The sequence below is a fragment of the Prionailurus viverrinus genome, chromosome A3 (assembly GCF_022837055.1).
Source record: "Prionailurus viverrinus isolate Anna chromosome A3, UM_Priviv_1.0, whole genome shotgun sequence".
In the NCBI taxonomy this organism is placed as follows: domain Eukaryota; kingdom Metazoa; phylum Chordata; class Mammalia; order Carnivora; family Felidae; genus Prionailurus; species Prionailurus viverrinus.
The window spans coordinates 79,482,434-79,500,101 of NC_062563.1; the positions used below are offsets into that span (position 1 = coordinate 79,482,434).

A 17,668-nucleotide genomic window follows, 5' to 3' on the forward strand; every position below is an offset into this window, starting at 1 on the left:
GACATAATCATATAATTTATAAAGGTAGCTCCATAATTCGCAAAGCCTCCTCACTGGGAGAAGCTCTGGGCTTTGCCCACTTTGGTTTTAACTGAGCAACTACAGTGAACCTGCTGTCTGAGAAGGGTGATAGTCTGAAAGTTAGTTCTAGTCAAGTGATGCTGTTGCAATCTTACCATTTCCTAATGTTCTCACATCTACATCTTCTCTTCCAGAGGAGGAAAAATTAAAACCTTTGCAAAGGAGATAAAGAAAAATAATCAGAAACATAATAGCCCTAAGACTTTCATTCCCACCCGTTGGTAGAAACCCCATTTGTCTGAAATAATCTACCGGAGAACTCCAAGGGATAGTCGCCATCTCACCTCTAATCCCAATCTCTAATAAAAATAGCAATGATAAGAAGTACCATTTATTGAGCACATATATGCTGGGCACTGAGCTAACATTTTGCATACATTATTTCATTCAATCCTTATTAGAACTTTATGATGTAGGTATTAAATAAAAGAATACCAAGCTTCTAAAAGGATAAGTACTTTCATCAAGGTCGCATGATTAAATGGCAGACAGAGCTAGACATTTCTGATGTCAAAGCCAGACCTTAACTATCACCTTATGCCACCATCCCATGGGAGACCAGAGGCAGAGCACTTTTTAGAGGAAGGCTCCACAACAACCCTGGTCACAAGCTTACGGTGAAAAATCTGTCATTTTCCTTCTTTTTTTTTTTTTCTTGAAACAAAACAAAGCAAAATCATTTATTTGAGAATTAAACTCTATGAAAGGAAGAGGAGTGGGGGGGAAAGGGTTTAAAAGTAAATTCTTTGTATCAAGCAAAGCCTAAACTGGGACCACAACAAAACTAGTGTTCATTCTAAGATAAATGGATCATCCTAGACTAAAAGCTGCAAATATTAGAATGGGAAATGGTGTAAAAAAAGGTGGGGGGGGGCAGCTGTTGCATCATAACTTACTTAGATACAAAACTGACAATTTCACCATCATTGCCATAGCAAACATTACCACAGGCAGGCATTATTCTAAATTTTTCATAGATGTTAACACTATAAGGTAGGTATTATCATTATCCTCATTTTACTTACAAGGAAAATGACCCAGACAGGATAGGTAACTTGCCTAAGATGACATTATTGGTAAGTGGTAGGGCCAGGATTTGAACCAAGTGGTCTGACTCCATCCAGAGTCTCCTAACCACTGGTTTATACAACACCACCAAGAGATAGGCAGAAGAGTTCAGACTCATGCCCACAGGGAAAGCAAGACTGGTCTTCTTGGATCAGGGATTAGAAAAGGCTGGGACGTTTGGAGAACTCTGGTCAGTCATTAGAGTTTGGTAAAGTTTAAGATCTCTGAACACATACGTATATTAGAGGCTATACAAGGCACTGTGTACGAGGCACTGTGCTAGACACAGGGGAGATAAACAATATGGACACGGTCCTGATCCTCACAGGGCTTACTGTTTGTGGAGGGATAGGGACTGTAATATAGTGGGTAGGGCTATGACAGGAAGCACATAGCATTATGAGCATATACAGCACTAAGAGCACAGTTGCAACATGAGCTATGAGATTTGTATTTATTCCTCAATGGTCCAGCTACTTCGGAGAGCACAAGATGAGGAAGAACAAGATAGCTGGAAAGAGCAAATGGGAAAGGCGGAATAGTGAACACCATTTAGACAGCCACTTTTTTCCCAGGAAAGAGTCTATATGTAAAGGTCCCACGTAGATTTTAGAAAAAGGAAGGTTAAAAGGCTTGGAAAGGCCTATGAAAACTACACTGAAGATTAGCCCTCTTTTTGAAGATACTTAGCTGTGAAGAAAGTAGGATTTCACCCTTTCCTCATGTCTAAGAGATCCCTTTGGCAAGCCAAGGTCAACACTTTAGGGAACATAGGTTCTGAACTATTGTTTGACACGTACTGTCAGGGTAAAGTGGGCTCCTCTCTCCCACAGGGCCCAAAGCTATGGGTCTCATAGAGAGGAGTAACCCAGTACTGGTTAGGTAAGGGCCAGACAGCCAAGGTAGGACTAGAATTTAAGCTGAATTTAGGCTCAGAAATCTGGGTAAATTGGGTATGGCTCAGTCAGTTGAGCATCCAACTCTTGATTTTGAGTCATGTCATGATCTCATGGTTCTTGGTATCAAGCCCCACGTTGAGCTCTGCACTGGCAATGTGGAGGTCTTTTTTTTTTTTTTTTAATTTATTTATTATTGAGAAACAGAGACAGAGCACAAGCATGGGAGGGGCAGAGAGAGGGGGAGACACAAAATCTGAAGCAGGCTACAGGCTCTGAGCTGTCAGCACAGAGCCCGACGCAGAGCTCAAACTCACAAACCAAGAGATCATGACCTGAGCCAGGGTCAAACGCTTAACCAACTGAGCCACCCAGGTGTTCCAGGTGTCCAGGTCTTGATCTCAGGGTCGTGAATTCAAGCCCCATGTTGGGCTCCACACTTAAAAAATAAATATAAATAAATAAAAATAAAAAGAAGCCTGGATAACTTGTGCTGCATTAATACCTAAGAACTGGCCAAGTAAGCAGCTATGAGAGCCACAGGGTCAGGCTTTTCTTGAGGTGGAGAATCAAGGCCAGGCAAGGAATAGGATTCTGTGGACCACTGAGTCCCAAAGAACCCTCCACTCCATGTTTATACTCCATTGTTAATAAAACCCATGGTAACATCAGTAGCTTCTAGACAGACTCAACAGACTCAAGAGTAGCACTAACTAGGGGTGGATAGCTAAATGGGGAATTCAGAATGGCAACTGGGAAGCTGAAAGATACTGACTCCCTGGGGCTGTGATCTGTCTTATACCTGCCCACCTCCATCTCCAAACCAGCCATAATGTCAGGGAACCAGGGGATCCACAGTGACTGAGCCATAACCTGTGACTGATGGGGGAGAAGGGAAAGAACGGGACACAGAGAGGTAAGTCGAACAGTGACAGCTAAATCAGACCAGAAATCTCCAATTCATAAATTAGCCCATAAAATTTCCACAAATTCCAGAGGTGTAGGATCCCAAGCTAGGCCCTTGGGAAGTCCAGAGAAACATTAAATCCAGACAAAGGAAGAAGCGATTATTTATTATATCTTTTAGGAAAATATCTCAAATTTGGACAATACATTGAGAAATATTTTTGGGGGTGGCATGCCTGGATGGCTCAGTCAGTTAAGCATCAGAATCTTGATTTTGGCTCAGGCCATGATCCTAGGGTTGTGGGATCGAGCCCCACGTAAGGCTCTGTGCTGAGCGTGGAGCATGCTTAAGATTCTCTCTCCCTCTCCTTCTGCCCCTGTCCCCTGCTTGCGTGCTCTTTCCTCCTTCCTTCTCTGCTCTAAAAATAAATAGATAGATAAGTACATAATAGAAAACTCACTTAAAAATACTTTTGGGGGTAACCTTTAAAACTTTATTCGTATGCAATTATGAATAATAGCTAACAACAAAAGGAAAAGGAGTTAAGTATTAACTCCTTAATACCTTAAGTATTAGGAAATACATGTTTAAAATTTGGGTGAGTTTTCATTTTTTTTCTTTTTTTTTTTAATTTTTTTGATGTTTATTTATTTTTGAAGGAGAGAGGCACAGCATAAGTGGGGGAAGTGCAGAGAGAGAGGGAGACACAGAATCCGAAGCAGGCTTCAGGCCCTGAGCTGTCAGCACAGAGCCCAATGCGGGGCTCGAACCCACAAACTGTGAGATCATGACCTGATCTCTGAGAGCTAAAGTCGGATGCTTAACTGACTGAGTGACCCAGGTGCCCCTTTTTAAAAAAAAATTTTTTAAGTTGATTTATTTTGAGAGTGACAGAGACAGCACAAGTGAGGGATGGGCAGAGAGAGAAGGAGAGAGAATCCCAAGCAGGCTCTGCACTGCCAGCACAGCCTGATGTGGGGCTCGAACCCACAAACTGTGAGATCATAACCTGAGCCGAAACCAAGAGTCAGACGCTCAACCGACTGAGCCACCCAGGCGTCCCTTCTTTTCTGTTTTTTTAAAGATTTTATTGTTAAGTAATCTCTACACCCTATCAATGTGGGGCTCAAAACTCAGACCTGAGATCAAGAGTTATATGCTTCACTGATTGGGTCAGACAGGTGCCCTGGTTGAGTTTTCTAAATTCACATTATGCCCTGTCTTATCCCCATAATCCTGTGAGTTCCTTTTGCTCAAAGGAACAGAAATTGTAAAAACAAAAACAAAACCAAGTGCAAGAATGATCAGGAACTATCAGCAGTTCAGCTAGTATGTAGTGGGTAGTGGCCCTCATACGCAGAACACACAGATGATGGAACTGAAAAATGGGCAGAGGCCAGATGATGAAGGCCTCAGAAGATCAAGTTCAATAGTTTGGATTTTATCCTGCATGTAGTCATTGACAAGTTTTCAGTAGGGAAATAACATGACAGATATTTATTCAATAAGTGAATAGCAAATGTATTAGGGGAAAGTTTCTTAGACACAGTGACTTTGAGAGTGTGTCCAAGCTTACTACTCATTAACCAGGGGATTAGCAAATCGATAATATGATGTGCCAGTTTGAAGTGACTGAGACATCTCCCATTTAGGGGAAGGGACCTTTATACGAGTAGCTAGACTGCCTCATATAATACCACTTATTTTCAAAGAGTTGTAAAACATAGAGGTACATCAGTCAGAACCATCTTCCCAGAGTTGTCACATGTTATCTGCAGAAATGATGAGTAATATATCTGAGATACACAGGTTTAGCAAATTGATGCTATCAATCAGGCATTTCTAACAACAGGTTTTATCCCCTGACAAGGAGCCAGTTAGCACCAAGGCCCAGAGGTCTGCTTTTTCTCAAGCAGCTCTCAATAAATTTCCTCAGGACACAATTACAGATGCTAAACACACAGTTTGCTTCATTTTCAGTTTGGGGACAATTTCCCCCCCTCAAATGGAAAATGAAACCAAGCTAACTTCATGAAAGATTGCAAGGGGGAAACATACATCTGTTTCAGAGCCTCCTGACGGCCCTCTTGGCAATGGGGCCTTCCTTGAGACCCAAATAATCAAAACTGAAAGTTTCTTGAATCATCTTATACAAAGAGAGTCAGGTGGCTCCAAAAAGAGTTTGAAAGAAACTTTTTGTACTAAAGCTTAATTTTCACTTCTTTATAATTTGGATAAATCTTACAAGATACCCAGTATGTAGATATTAAGCAAGTAAAAGCTCATGGCAATATCCCAGAGTCCTTTTTTTTTTAAGTTTATTTATTTATTTTGAGAGAGAGAGAGAGAGACAGACAGACAGACAGAATACATGCACACACAAGCGGAGGAGGGGCAGAAGGAGAGGGAGAGAGAGAATCCCAAGCAGGCTCCACACTGTCACTGCAGAGCCCTACATGGGGCTTGAACTCACAAACTGTGAGATCATGACCTGAGCCAAGATCAAGAGTCGGATACTTAACTGACTGAGCCACCCAGGTGCCACTTATCCCAGAGTCTTTACTGCTGAGATTTTGGAAAATGTTAGGTTGCTAGGTTAATTTCTTCTTTATTCAGTAAACAATTCTTAAAGACCCTTAAAAAGAGAGTCCACCTACCTGGTAGGCAACAAATTATAAGAGGGATGTGTTTTATTTATTTATTTTTTTTAATTTTTTTTTTCAACATTTATTTATTTTTTGGGACAGAGAGAGACGGAGCATGAACGGGGGAGGGGCAGAGAGAGAGGGAGACACAGAACCGAAACAGGCTCCAGGCTCTGAGCCATCAGCCCAGAGCCTGATGTGGGGCTCGAACTCACGGACCGCGAGATCGTGACCTGGCTGAAGTCAGACGCTTAACCGACTGCGCCACCCAGGCGCCCCGAGGGATGTGTTTTAAAGTGCTTGTCTTCCTTCTTGACAAGCCAGAGAGGTGGAAGGAATAGCCATATCTCATCTCAATCATCTGCTTGCCATTCCTAAAGCAGTCTTGTCTCAAGGTTTTTCAGAGAGAAGAGTAGATATCTAGTTGCTTCCTCAAAAAAAGTGTTCTAATTATGCTAGGAGACCCACTTTAAAGTAAATCAATCATTGCTTATGGCCTACAGTTTTTCCTGTTGTACAACATGACTTCCTGCAATTGAAATCTTAGCCCCTTCCCTCTAGCCTAATCCTAGGTGAAATCACAGGCTCTATGTGGTCTGCGACCTGGCAGACCTACAGAGACAGAGAAAACCTAAGCCTGGCAGGATCTGACTCATCCCACAAACCTGGGCTCATTAATACCTGGAAAATTAAAATACAACACAACTATCATGAAGTCTTCATGAACTGGTAGCTGTTGACCTGCTTTCTCTAGGCTTGAACTTTATCCCAGGACATTTTAGCAGTTAAGGTGGAAGCTAGACATTTGCCAGTGATTATTCTTGAACAAGAACTGGATGTGGAAGTTGTGTTTTAATTTCCTCATATTCCCCCAAAAGAGGCCAAGTCTGAGGTGTCCCAAGGTCAGAACTTAAGTGCATTCACTTAAAACAGTTTCAGTGGTTTTGAATTTGCCCAGGAAAGAATAGTCATCTTGAGAGACAAAAGAAATCCTCGGCTCAAATCCAGCCCAAGCCAGAGGTGCTCAGGACATGGTGACCCTTGTTCATGGGAAGCTGCCAGGCAAGGAGTCTAGATCTGGTGATTTACAAAATTTAGAAATCTTTCCCGCCACCTCAAAGAAACCTATTCATGAATGACAATGTATTTAAAATATGAATATTATAACACTTACTCTCTGCTTTGAATACTGCCAAAAGATGATCTGAAATTAATTCTTCCACTGAAGATTCCAGCTTCCTTTCTCCATCAATTATCCAAGGAGTTTGCGGTAGATTCCTGGAATATTTATTATATCTCCCTGTCAAAGAAACATAAGGTAGCCTGGATGGAATTATATAATTAACATAATAAGATAAAACAACTATACATTGAGTGCCAATATCCTAGGTGCCACGATACAAAGCAAGGCTTACCCTTCAACTAACTTACAATCTAACTTGGGGAGCCAGCATACAGACATATAAATAATTAAATTAAAAGATTTAAGGTAACAATAGAAGAGATGGTTAAAGACATGATATGAATCATCAAATGAGCTCTGAAGAAATGCTCAATAAAAAAAAAATTAAATGCTCAATATATTTATTAATCCGATTGGCTGGCTGAACAAGTTATATTATGGAACACACCAAGGGTCATTACCAAAAAACCCAGCAACTACTGCTTTTATGCCTGATTAATAATACTTTAATGCAATACTCATTGGTGATAATATATTCCAAAGAGTTCAAATACGGGAAATTTTGAAGTTTTTTAATTAAAAAAAAAAAAAACCAAACAGAAAATGACTCACTGCTTTATGAAGAAAGCTGCACTATGGCAGGTAGCTTTCATTCCCACAGGGCAGAGTATTATAGTTAAGACCACGAAACAATTTCATTTCGGCCATTACTATGAAATAGATGTAGCTTTCAAAACAAAAACTATCTGCTAGATTACCTCTTGGGAAGGTCAATGCAACAATTTTTTATTTTTAAGCAGAAAGTCAAATCTTCAGTCATTCTGCAGATATAAAATTATTTTTTTCAAGTTTGCTTTTATGCTTTCTGTAGCTATGTTTCTCCCGATCAGTTTCGGGTCTCTGCATCTACCCATATTTCTATGGGTATTGGCCACCTCTGATGGAAACTATTAAAACTTAAGAAGTGTCATTTCCCTTTGGCATGGTATTTCAAATAACCATTATGAGTGGACCTTGAGAATACCTACAGAAGCTAAAATAAGCTTGACTATCAGTCCTAGTTCTCAAAAGAGTTAATTAATCAGAACCTGATAACAAAAATTAAAAGGAAACAGAGGAGAGGTGACTTGAGTTTTCAGAAAGGATAGTAAGTTGACAGCATAAGTATATTCTAGACTAAATATTTTACCAGCCACAAAAACAGCACCATGAGCACACTCAATTTCAAGAACAGTGCATACAGCCTTTGGTGAGTTTGGAGGACAAGGAAACTGCCTGCAAAACAAAATAAATTTTACAGCTACTATTTTCCAGAAAAGATATTGAACCACATAACTAGGATGAATCAGCATTGTCTGAGACACACGGAACCCGAGTCTCTCACGGACTAAGCCACTCCCTAACTTTAAGTTTTGAAATCATAAAGATCTTTTATACCTCAAGTACACTTTAATACACGAGAGTGACACAAAGTAAATCAGGGCTCTGCTACTACCTTTCACTCAGGGGGCTGCATGTTCCCAGATGATAATTTCTAACAGCCTTGAGATCTGAGAGAAAACCCCATATTTATGAAGTGGAAGCCTCTCCAGGGTCTTTAGCCATCTTGCTCCCTATGAACAGTTGGTGCCAGCTTAAAAAATCGTTAATCATTTGGGTAAAGCTGGTAAGTCCCACCTGTGGGGAGGGTCTCCACCAGTTTTCTCTCTTTCTCTTTCTCATTCCAACTATGACCTTGGGAATTAGATCACACACAGGGCCAGAAAAAGTGGAATGTGGCAGACTCTGCCCTTTTAACTAAAAAACTTCAATCTGAGGACAGAAAAGAGCAATGTATGGCTTTATTTTCTGTCTACCATCCGGGAACTTCCAAAGCCATGGACTGGAGTCTACCTGTAAATGACTCAATGTGGATGGACTCCAAATGCTTGGCTTGAAAATTTCATACAGTTTCCTAAGATGTCTTAACAAAAAAAAATGACTTAGAAGTTCAGGACCTATTGCTTGCAAAGAGAGGCTGACTTTACTTTCTAAAATTTAGTGTAAGTATTTCCATTTCCTGAGACTCACTTTTAGTCAATAAAATATATAAAACCTTCCTCACAACTTTATTGTTTGAAATTTATTCAAGGATATTCTGGAAAGATAACCATGATATTTTACTGAACAAGATGAATACAATGAGAATTAAAATATGAGGTTTATTGTATTTCAGCATATTTTAACAAGTGAAGGGCCTTTTTCTCCCTCGTCTTCAGATGGACAATACTTAAAACAGGGGATGTAATGGGACCAACTCTGGGCTGGAGAGACAGGAACCCTGGCTCTAAGCCTATTCTATTACCCAGTTGAAATCTTAGGCAAGTCAACTCCCTCAACATGCTCTTCTAAAGATAAAGAAGTTGGATTTGACTCACCAATTCAAATACCAGTCCAATAAACATTTACTGAACACTAGTACATGCCAGGTACTGAGCCAGGGATTTGGGAATATAATAATGACTAAGACACAATCCTCATCCCTGAAATACATCCAGTCTTGTTTTAGAGACTGGATGTTAGATTATCTCTAACATTCCCTTTATTCTAAAATTCCATGATGCCGCCATGTTTCTATACTTCTACTCACTTGCGGAAATCCTCTTCTTTTATCTTATTCAACGCTTTCATAACTGCCATTCTAGTGAACACTGACTATATAAGGTAAAATGAAAAGAAAAGACATTTTATCACTCAGACAAGAAAACATCAAAGGTGAAACACAGAACATAGTTGGGGAAATTACATCATTTTAAAGGAGAGAAATACTTAATAGCTTCAAGAAGGTAAAACATAAGCATTTATTCCAGCAGTTCTCCCCACAGCCTTTCTTTTCAATCTAGTCTGTGTCCATAACACCATGTAGGTCTAGCAGAACAGTTCAGCAGTTGGTTGCCAGGCTAAGAGTAAATAGAGCCAACAAGCCCGCCCTGGCATCTAGCAGCTCAACACCACTCGCCAACCACAGAGAAAGTAAACAAATTCACTGTAACAGAAGGGCATCTATAACAAATGTCCCACTTTGGGTTTTTTTTTAAATAAGAAAAGTCAAACCATATGGTAGACATGCTAGAACAAATTAGTGTATATATGCATGGCTTACTATGATAAATTACAATTACTTCTTCTGTTTTGTGAAATTACACTTGACTAAAAAGAGGTACAATGTAGGTCTCTCAACAGTTTATCATCAAATCAATGATTTTCTAAACCATATTTTGGAGAACCCCAAATTATAGAGTTAAAACTGAAAATTCAGTGCCTATTTGTTAAGATATGAAAACTTAAGCCTGAAAGAATCTCAAAAGGTTAATTAATTTGCTCTCAGCAATAAGGCAGGAAAACTACATACACTATACCACTGGCCAAATGATGTGGTATCTGTGATGCTTTGACAAAAATTTCCTTGTTCTACAATTTGGTGCTGGTACCTGTATATTTCCTCAAAGATAACAAACAATACAATGAGATCTTCAATATAAACATGGCTACAGGTCATTTGGGCAGAGCTTTCCAACTAGTATGGCAAAGCAATGAGCTACAGTTGTGCCAAGATGTTGAGCCCTCTAATTCACAAGGGCCAAAGAACCCCTAGACCAATTGCTTCCAGATTAGAGCAACTTGTTAACTTCAGGGTGCTGAAAAAACATGGTAATGTTCTAGGTGTATCATGATGTGAGAAAGGTGGGAAGCAGTGCTTTAGACTTTCTCACATTTAGACTTGCTGCACAGGGAATTTGACAAATGGTGCCAACTCTGTCTCCCATCCCTCAACACCCCCTCCCCCTACCACCCCCTGGTTCCAAAAGGCTCAGCAACCAGTCAAAGCGAGAGTAAAGACTAACAGATGTATCTTTGGCAATGAATACACACACACACACACACACACACACACACACACACACACACACACATTTTTTAGAGCATGTGCGTGCACGCATGTTAGCAGGGTAGGGGCAGAGGTAGAGAGAGAGAGAGAATCCCAAGAAGGCTTCGCACAATCAGTGCAGAGTCCTACGTGGAGTTCAAACCCACAAACCTTGAGATCATGACCGGAGCTGAAATCAAGAGTCAGACACTTAACCGACTGAGCCACCCAGGTGCCCCAGGAGAGAGAATCTTAAGCAGGCTCCACGCTCAGTGCAGAGCCCGATGTGGGACTTGATCCCATGGCCCTGGGACCATGACCTGAGCCAAAATCAAGAGTCAGACACTTAATAGACTGCGCCACCCAGATGCCCCAAGTTTATATTCTTTTTAACGACCATAAGGGTAAAATGGATGTCAGTAAAAGTAATGCCTGAATCTTCACATAAAACCAGGTAAGTATCTGTGGCATGAAAGGTTGCCAATATCGTTGCCTTGCCATTCTACCCTGGCACAGCAGAAACTGAAATGCATGCTAACTATTTTGCTCATTAACATGAAAACCAGCTCACATCAAATAAAGGGGAGTTTGTATAAAATGCCCTTTTGCAAATGTAGCCTGAAATAGGCATATTAATTCAGATTGTCCTAAGTAAAATAATTTATTTTGGATTATATTTCTTAAATACCAATTTCTAGAAAATGAGTATTAGACAAAAGTTTGGAATGCTAATAATTAACATGGATTTTCCCCAATGATGCAATTTTGGGAATAAAACCTCAAAGTTGAATTTCCCCAAACGGATAACAGTAACATCATTGAAACACTGGTTCTAAATTTAACAACACCAGGGAGACAACCTAGACAGTGAGACAAATATGAGATTGTTTGCGTTATGACTTCCTAGCTAGAGGCAAAGGTGTTCAGAGTTGAAAAAAAAATAACTGTAGCAAATGGAAATATTTAAAGAATGATTAAAAGATACATTGACAACATTTCTAACACATATCATTTTGTTGTTAATTTGAATATTCAGCTCAAATAAAACTCAATAAAGAATAAAAAGGAGGAATCTTTACCTGCTTGTTTTTGGCTGGCTTGAAGCAATCTGGGCATATTGCACGTCTAAGTAAAATCCAAGTTAATAAAGAAAAGTTAATGAGTTTATTTTGGGGTGAATATAACTCAAATATATTTTATATAATATTGCTGCTAAATTCAGGATATTAGGAACAGACAAAATGAATTTCTATACCAGCTGTATTGGTTTAATCTGCTAAAACATGACAAGTTACAAAGAGGACTGTTTCATGAAAATCCAAAAGCATTAACAATGTTACACAATTGACATTGTTTACGTAGCAACTTACAGGAAGTGGCAATCCTCAACTGTTTCTGGGTGAGCAAAGATCACACTCACTTCAAACAAGCTCTAAAAATTATAAAGACAGTTTAAAAATGAGCAAAAGGAAACCAACATCTAACCACTTATGAATGGAAATAGAAATTAACTCTCAAAGATTGGCTTCAGAAACGAATGAGAAGGAAAACTGGAATACTACTGTTCTCAAATCAGCTTGTTCACAGGGCCATTGAAAAGGATATAATTTTGTTGGGTTTTTTGTTTGTTTTTTTGTTTTTTTTTTTTCACTTCAAAGCTCAATTACTAGTGATTCTACCAAAAAAAAATTTTAACAAATTTTGAAATAAATTTGTATGATTTTTGTGCATGTATATAAATTCAATGTGAACATGAAAGAGAGTTCAGGGAACTGGAAAGAGACAACTGAAAGAATTGTTCCTGCCAGTATTATGATTAGGATTATTAGCAAGGCAAAAGCATTTTATTCACATACTTAAAATCTCTGTACAAGGCTTTCTTTTTTTATTATTTTTGTGTTAAGGCTTTATTTTTAAGTGCTCAAACTTCTTAATGGATTTGAATTTTAAAAGAGAGATCTTAGCTTCTTATCACAAAAATGATACATACAAATTATAAAATAATCAAACACAGAATGGATTTTTTAATCCCACACCACTGAGGTAGAATGTAGTAACCGTTTGGCGTGTTTCCTTTTAGCTATTTTTATAATATAAACATAAATGTATATACTTCATGGGATATTAAACATACTTTTGGAAAATTACTTTAATTAATATGCCAGGGACATCTTTTCAACTCTAGGGACTGTTGGACATTTAAGTTGTAAGCTTTTCTGTTATTAAAAAATGCTATAATGAACATCCTTGCATACAAAATAAGCACAATTTCATACTCTATATACATTAATCTCCACAGAGAACAAAAATTCAACATAGAGAAAAACAATAAATGCCACACCATGTAACAATTTATTCTTCTTTATTGAATATTTCTATATTTATTGATTGCATTGAATCATCAGCAAGCATATTAGCTACTCTAGAATCACAATAATGAATAGCTAGGTTTTTTTCTCTCTCTAATCTACAAAGTAAAATTAAAATCACAAGACATTCCTTTTACTCAAGAAAGCTTCACTCATTCTGAATCTATTAGAACACTGGCATCTTTTTGTTTTCTATTTTCTGTTCTCACTGGTTCAACATGTAAAATTACTTATGCTTCAAAACTGAAGTTTGAGGTAAAAATATTTTGCATCAATAACTTCTCTAATTTCCAAAGTACTTTCATTACCTCATTTCCTCTCCGTATATGTGTGAAGTGATTTTATTCTCTATTCTATCAGTATTCAGTTTAAAGGACAGAGTTTATTCATACTAACAGAGAGAAACACAGCTAAGAATTTTTCTGAATGGTGAAAAAAATTGTTTAACTATTTAGCTTTGAAGGATGGTTTGGTGATTTTACTGGAATAAAGGTGTATCTGATATTCAGGGAATTTCCTTCAAGCAAAATGATAAAGCTATGAGGCCATACTATTAAAATCTAATTTAAGAGAAGCTGGTAATATGTCCTGTTTCCACATCTGGAAACCTGTCGAACTCTCCCCTAAATTCAATCCATTCTGGAGACTGAGGTGAGGTCTGTTCTGGAATAGGGCAGACAGCTAAGTGTTCTGGTTTCAAAGGCGGTGTCTACCTAAAATTGAAAAGGAGGGACTTGAGATACCAACAAGGTGGGATAGATTGGATCCTCGCTCACTGTAGTTGATTGATTATATCTGAAAATAAGATTAGCCACAGATAACCAGAGTTGACTATTTAAGTTACATAAGTTACTCATAGTTACTTATGTATTGCTCTGTATTAATATGTGTCTCTCCAATTAAACTATAAATATATTAAAGGCATAGATTAATTTCTAATCTTTTAAAGTCAGTTAGGGTACACTATACTTGTTATACACATAAATGTCTTAGATCACAAAGAAGTCTTAAAAAAATAAAAACTTTCTCAATTTAAGACTGTTAGAAATTAATATGTTAAAAGTTTAAAAATCCTCTATTATTTAAAGAGAAGATTATTTTGACTAATCAAAACTCTGCCATATGATGATGTAAAACCAGCGAACAAAATTAACAGTGCTGATGATCAAATACCTTTCCATCAATGGGAACACCCAGTTCCTCTGAAAACAGGGGGTGAGTTATCCATTTGTAGGCTTCTTTTAGCTGTACTATATCGTTTCTTCCCAGCGACAGATTCTGCTTTCTGAATAACATAAAAATTAATTCACTGACATGAAAAATTTCACTTTTTCAACTAAAGGCAAAAATTTATGCAATTATTTAAAAATATTTATTGAGTGCCTACTATGTGCCAGGCGCTATTTTACATATTAGCTAGAAAGTAGAGAACAAGTAGACAAAAATCCCTCAGCTCGTGGACCTTATCATCTAGTAGAATCAAAAAACAACATTTTAAATGGTATGAAATAAATAAATAAATTAATTAATTAAATAAAATAAAATGGTATATAAGATAGTTTTTAAGCTTCAAAGACAAAAGAATACTAATGACCTTTTCTGAGCTATCATTGCCAGATTCCTAGATTTATACATCAGAAGACAGAAAGGTGTAATAGAAGGGATTATGTATTGCTCAGAAACAACAAAACTGTGTATTAGGATAACTCATCCAGACTAAAAATGTTTGCATCTACTCTCCTGATAATGGGGCTTACTTTTGGGAAATCAGTGTACAAGCTGTATTTTACTGCTGAAGAAGAAACATTAAATTCTAAAATATCGATGTGCTGAAATGCTTGTCAATTTAATATCAGAAAAATGTCTGAATAAAAATCTGACATTCCCCCCAAATCTACTCATGAGCCAATAAATAGATTTGGGGAAGTCCCAATTATGATTTCTAGCTTTTAGTTTGAGTTTGAACAATTTTATAACTAAAATTGTTATAGAAAGGAACTGAAGGGGGTGCCTGGCTGGCTCAGTCAGTAGAGCATGAGACTCTTCATCTCTGGGTCATGAGTTCAAACCCCACACTGGGCATGGAACCTACTTAAAAAATAAAAAGAGAGAAAGAAAGAGAGAAAGGAAGAAAGAGGGAGAGAAAGAGGAAGGGAGGGAGGAAGAAAAAAAAGAAAGGAACTGAAGTGAAAAGAAAAGAAAAACATGCATGCTATGATATTATTAAAACTGCTTTGTTATGCTGAGTATAATATTATACCACTAATACATTAACAAGTCCACTTCATTCAAATTATTAAAACTACAAATCAGTCTTACAGCTATATACGGGGCTTCTTTTAACAAAAGAGATGTTAGGGCCAACTTGTGAATCATTTCTTCTAATGTACAACTTTCACTGATAGAAAATGACTACTTATATCAAATATTCATTGTAATTTAATTCTTGAAGACCAAAAGACACTACTAACTGCAGGTAGAAAACAAAAAATAATTTAGCTAATGGCTAAATGTAATTGATCTAAAAAATATGTAAAGATGACTTTCCTCTAGAAATAAAGTTAAGAAATAATTGATGTACCAATTCGATATCCAGTTGAAAGTATAACTGATTACACAGAATGCTTTCATATGCTTTGGAATTGTGGTTTAACAATGAAATACCCTGATAAACTATATCTGACAAATAATCATATTATTTCTCTACATTTAAGAACTTATTGAAACACTAAGTGTTTGAGCTTCATAAACTGTTCCCAATTCTCTGAATATTAGAAACTTTTTAAGTATTTTAAAAGACTATTTGATGTTGTATCAACAGTTTAATGATATTGGCATAATATAGCATCACAGTTGAAAAGTAAATAATTAATGTATGAGAACACATTTTAAAGGATAAAAAGTTGAAACAAAAAAATACAAGAATAGAAAACCATTTAAACATTGTTTACACCCAAGAGAGTACAAGGGGTTACAGCAAAAACCAATCCTAAATATGAGTTAAAACATTACTCATGTATTTAAGAAAAGTGGCATTTTAAACCCTTCATAGTCTTTTAAATATATTTAGATATCTTAGTCCAGTTAAAAAAAATTCCATTATTTTTTCCTTCTAGATTAAAGAGCTGTTAGAAAGGGTTAATAGACAGCTTGGAAACCTTAATATATAAGGCAAATAATTAACACTTAAAATGCCAGATTTCACTTTCTGCCACATGAATGTGGCTAATAACTTTTTTTTTTAAGTTTATTTTTTTGAGAGAGTGAAAGAGGGAGAAAGTTGGGGAGGGGCAGAGACAGAATCCCAAGCAGGCTCCATGCTGTCAGCAGAGAGCCCGACACGGGGCTTGAACTCACAAACTGTGACATCGTGACCTGAGCCAGAATGAAGAGTCCGATGCTTAACCGACTAAGCCACCCAGGCACCCCATAACTTCTCTAACATAATGTAGGGTAAATGTTTTCATAGAAGTCCTTAGCATATGCTTGATGGTCCTTTAGAGGAATTAGTAGTCATTGAATTAAATTCAGTCCCAATTTAGTACTTAGTATCACGTTTCCCTCTCTCCTGTGTCAGATAACTACTGATAAGGATGTCAACTGCAATCACTTTTTCTATCAATACAACATGACAGCCATACCAGAGGAAAGATGAACCAAAATATCCAAGCACAATTAATTTTTCTTAATTCATTGAATCAATTCTTTAATGGCAATTCCTCTACAATATTTTGAATGTAGAATGAACTATGGACACTGAGGGAAAAGATTAGTAGTTTATATTTTTTCTGTTCCAGTATCTCTATATTGAACAGGATCTTTTGAAGAGCTAAGCTTAGTTTAAAATTCTTCAATAAAGGATAACAACAGCAGCTCACAAGCAATGTGGATGGAAACTGGAAACATTTAGAAAATAGCATTCTCTGTGCTAAAAAATTTCTCAAACACAGGATCAAATTTTATCATTCCAGAAACACAAGCATTTGAGACTAATCTAACACAACCTAACTAAACGCCAAAACCTTTGACAGATATATTGCTATTACCCTCCCAGAAAAGCAGATATGAAAGAGGAAATAAATCAACAAACAAGCCAAATCAATTACTTTTTTTATAAATCACTTAACCAAGTATAAGATTCTAATACAGAAATCTATACTTCTCTCTGTGCTTTTCTCTCCAGAGTACACAGGAACCTCTAGTAGTCACATGGCCCTTTTTATATTGGTATAAAATTTTTAGTTTCAAAATCCAAGAGGGTCTGGAAAGTTAAAGATTTTTTTCTTAACTTGGTAAGCAAACACTGACTTGAACGTGTGAAGCTTTTTAGAGGCTTTGTGTATCAAACTTAGTGTGAATATTCATGTTTCACTGCAGAAATATAAATGTGTTTGATTACAGAGTACCACCTCAGACCATGAGGGGAGGGGTATGTTATATATGGTATCTAACACCATATTGTATTTCTAAAACCTGAAAAAATTCTAAGTTCCAAAACATATTTGGTCCCCAAGGGTTTCAGATAAAGGACTGTGGACCTATGTTTTATATGTTTTATCTGTGTATAAACTCAACTGTTTTTCTGCTTTAGTTAGGATTTTACTTTGTATCT

The 17,668-nt window shown here is 37.2% G+C and overlaps 1 protein-coding gene across 3 annotated transcripts in view; it reads right to left on the reverse strand.

Annotated features, from left to right (window-relative positions):
- PUS10 (pseudouridine synthase 10) overlaps window positions 1-17,668 on the reverse strand; it is a 71,448-nt gene that overhangs the window by 15,188 nt on the left and 38,592 nt on the right. For all 3 annotated transcript variants that reach the window (XR_007150704.1, XM_047851425.1, XM_047851424.1), the window contains exons 6-12: window positions 14,230-14,341; window positions 12,058-12,119; window positions 11,767-11,812; window positions 9,410-9,474; window positions 7,970-8,055; window positions 6,772-6,897; window positions 177-233 (exon numbers count right to left, since the gene is read on the reverse strand). Coding sequence is in view for 2 of the 3 variants with exons in the window: in XM_047851425.1 (XP_047707381.1) it covers window positions 177-233; window positions 6,772-6,897; window positions 7,970-8,055; window positions 9,410-9,474; window positions 11,767-11,812; window positions 12,058-12,119; window positions 14,230-14,341 (554 nt within the window). In the remaining variant the exon portion in view is untranslated. The remainder of the gene's footprint in view (window positions 1-176; window positions 234-6,771; window positions 6,898-7,969; window positions 8,056-9,409; window positions 9,475-11,766; window positions 11,813-12,057; window positions 12,120-14,229; window positions 14,342-17,668) is intronic.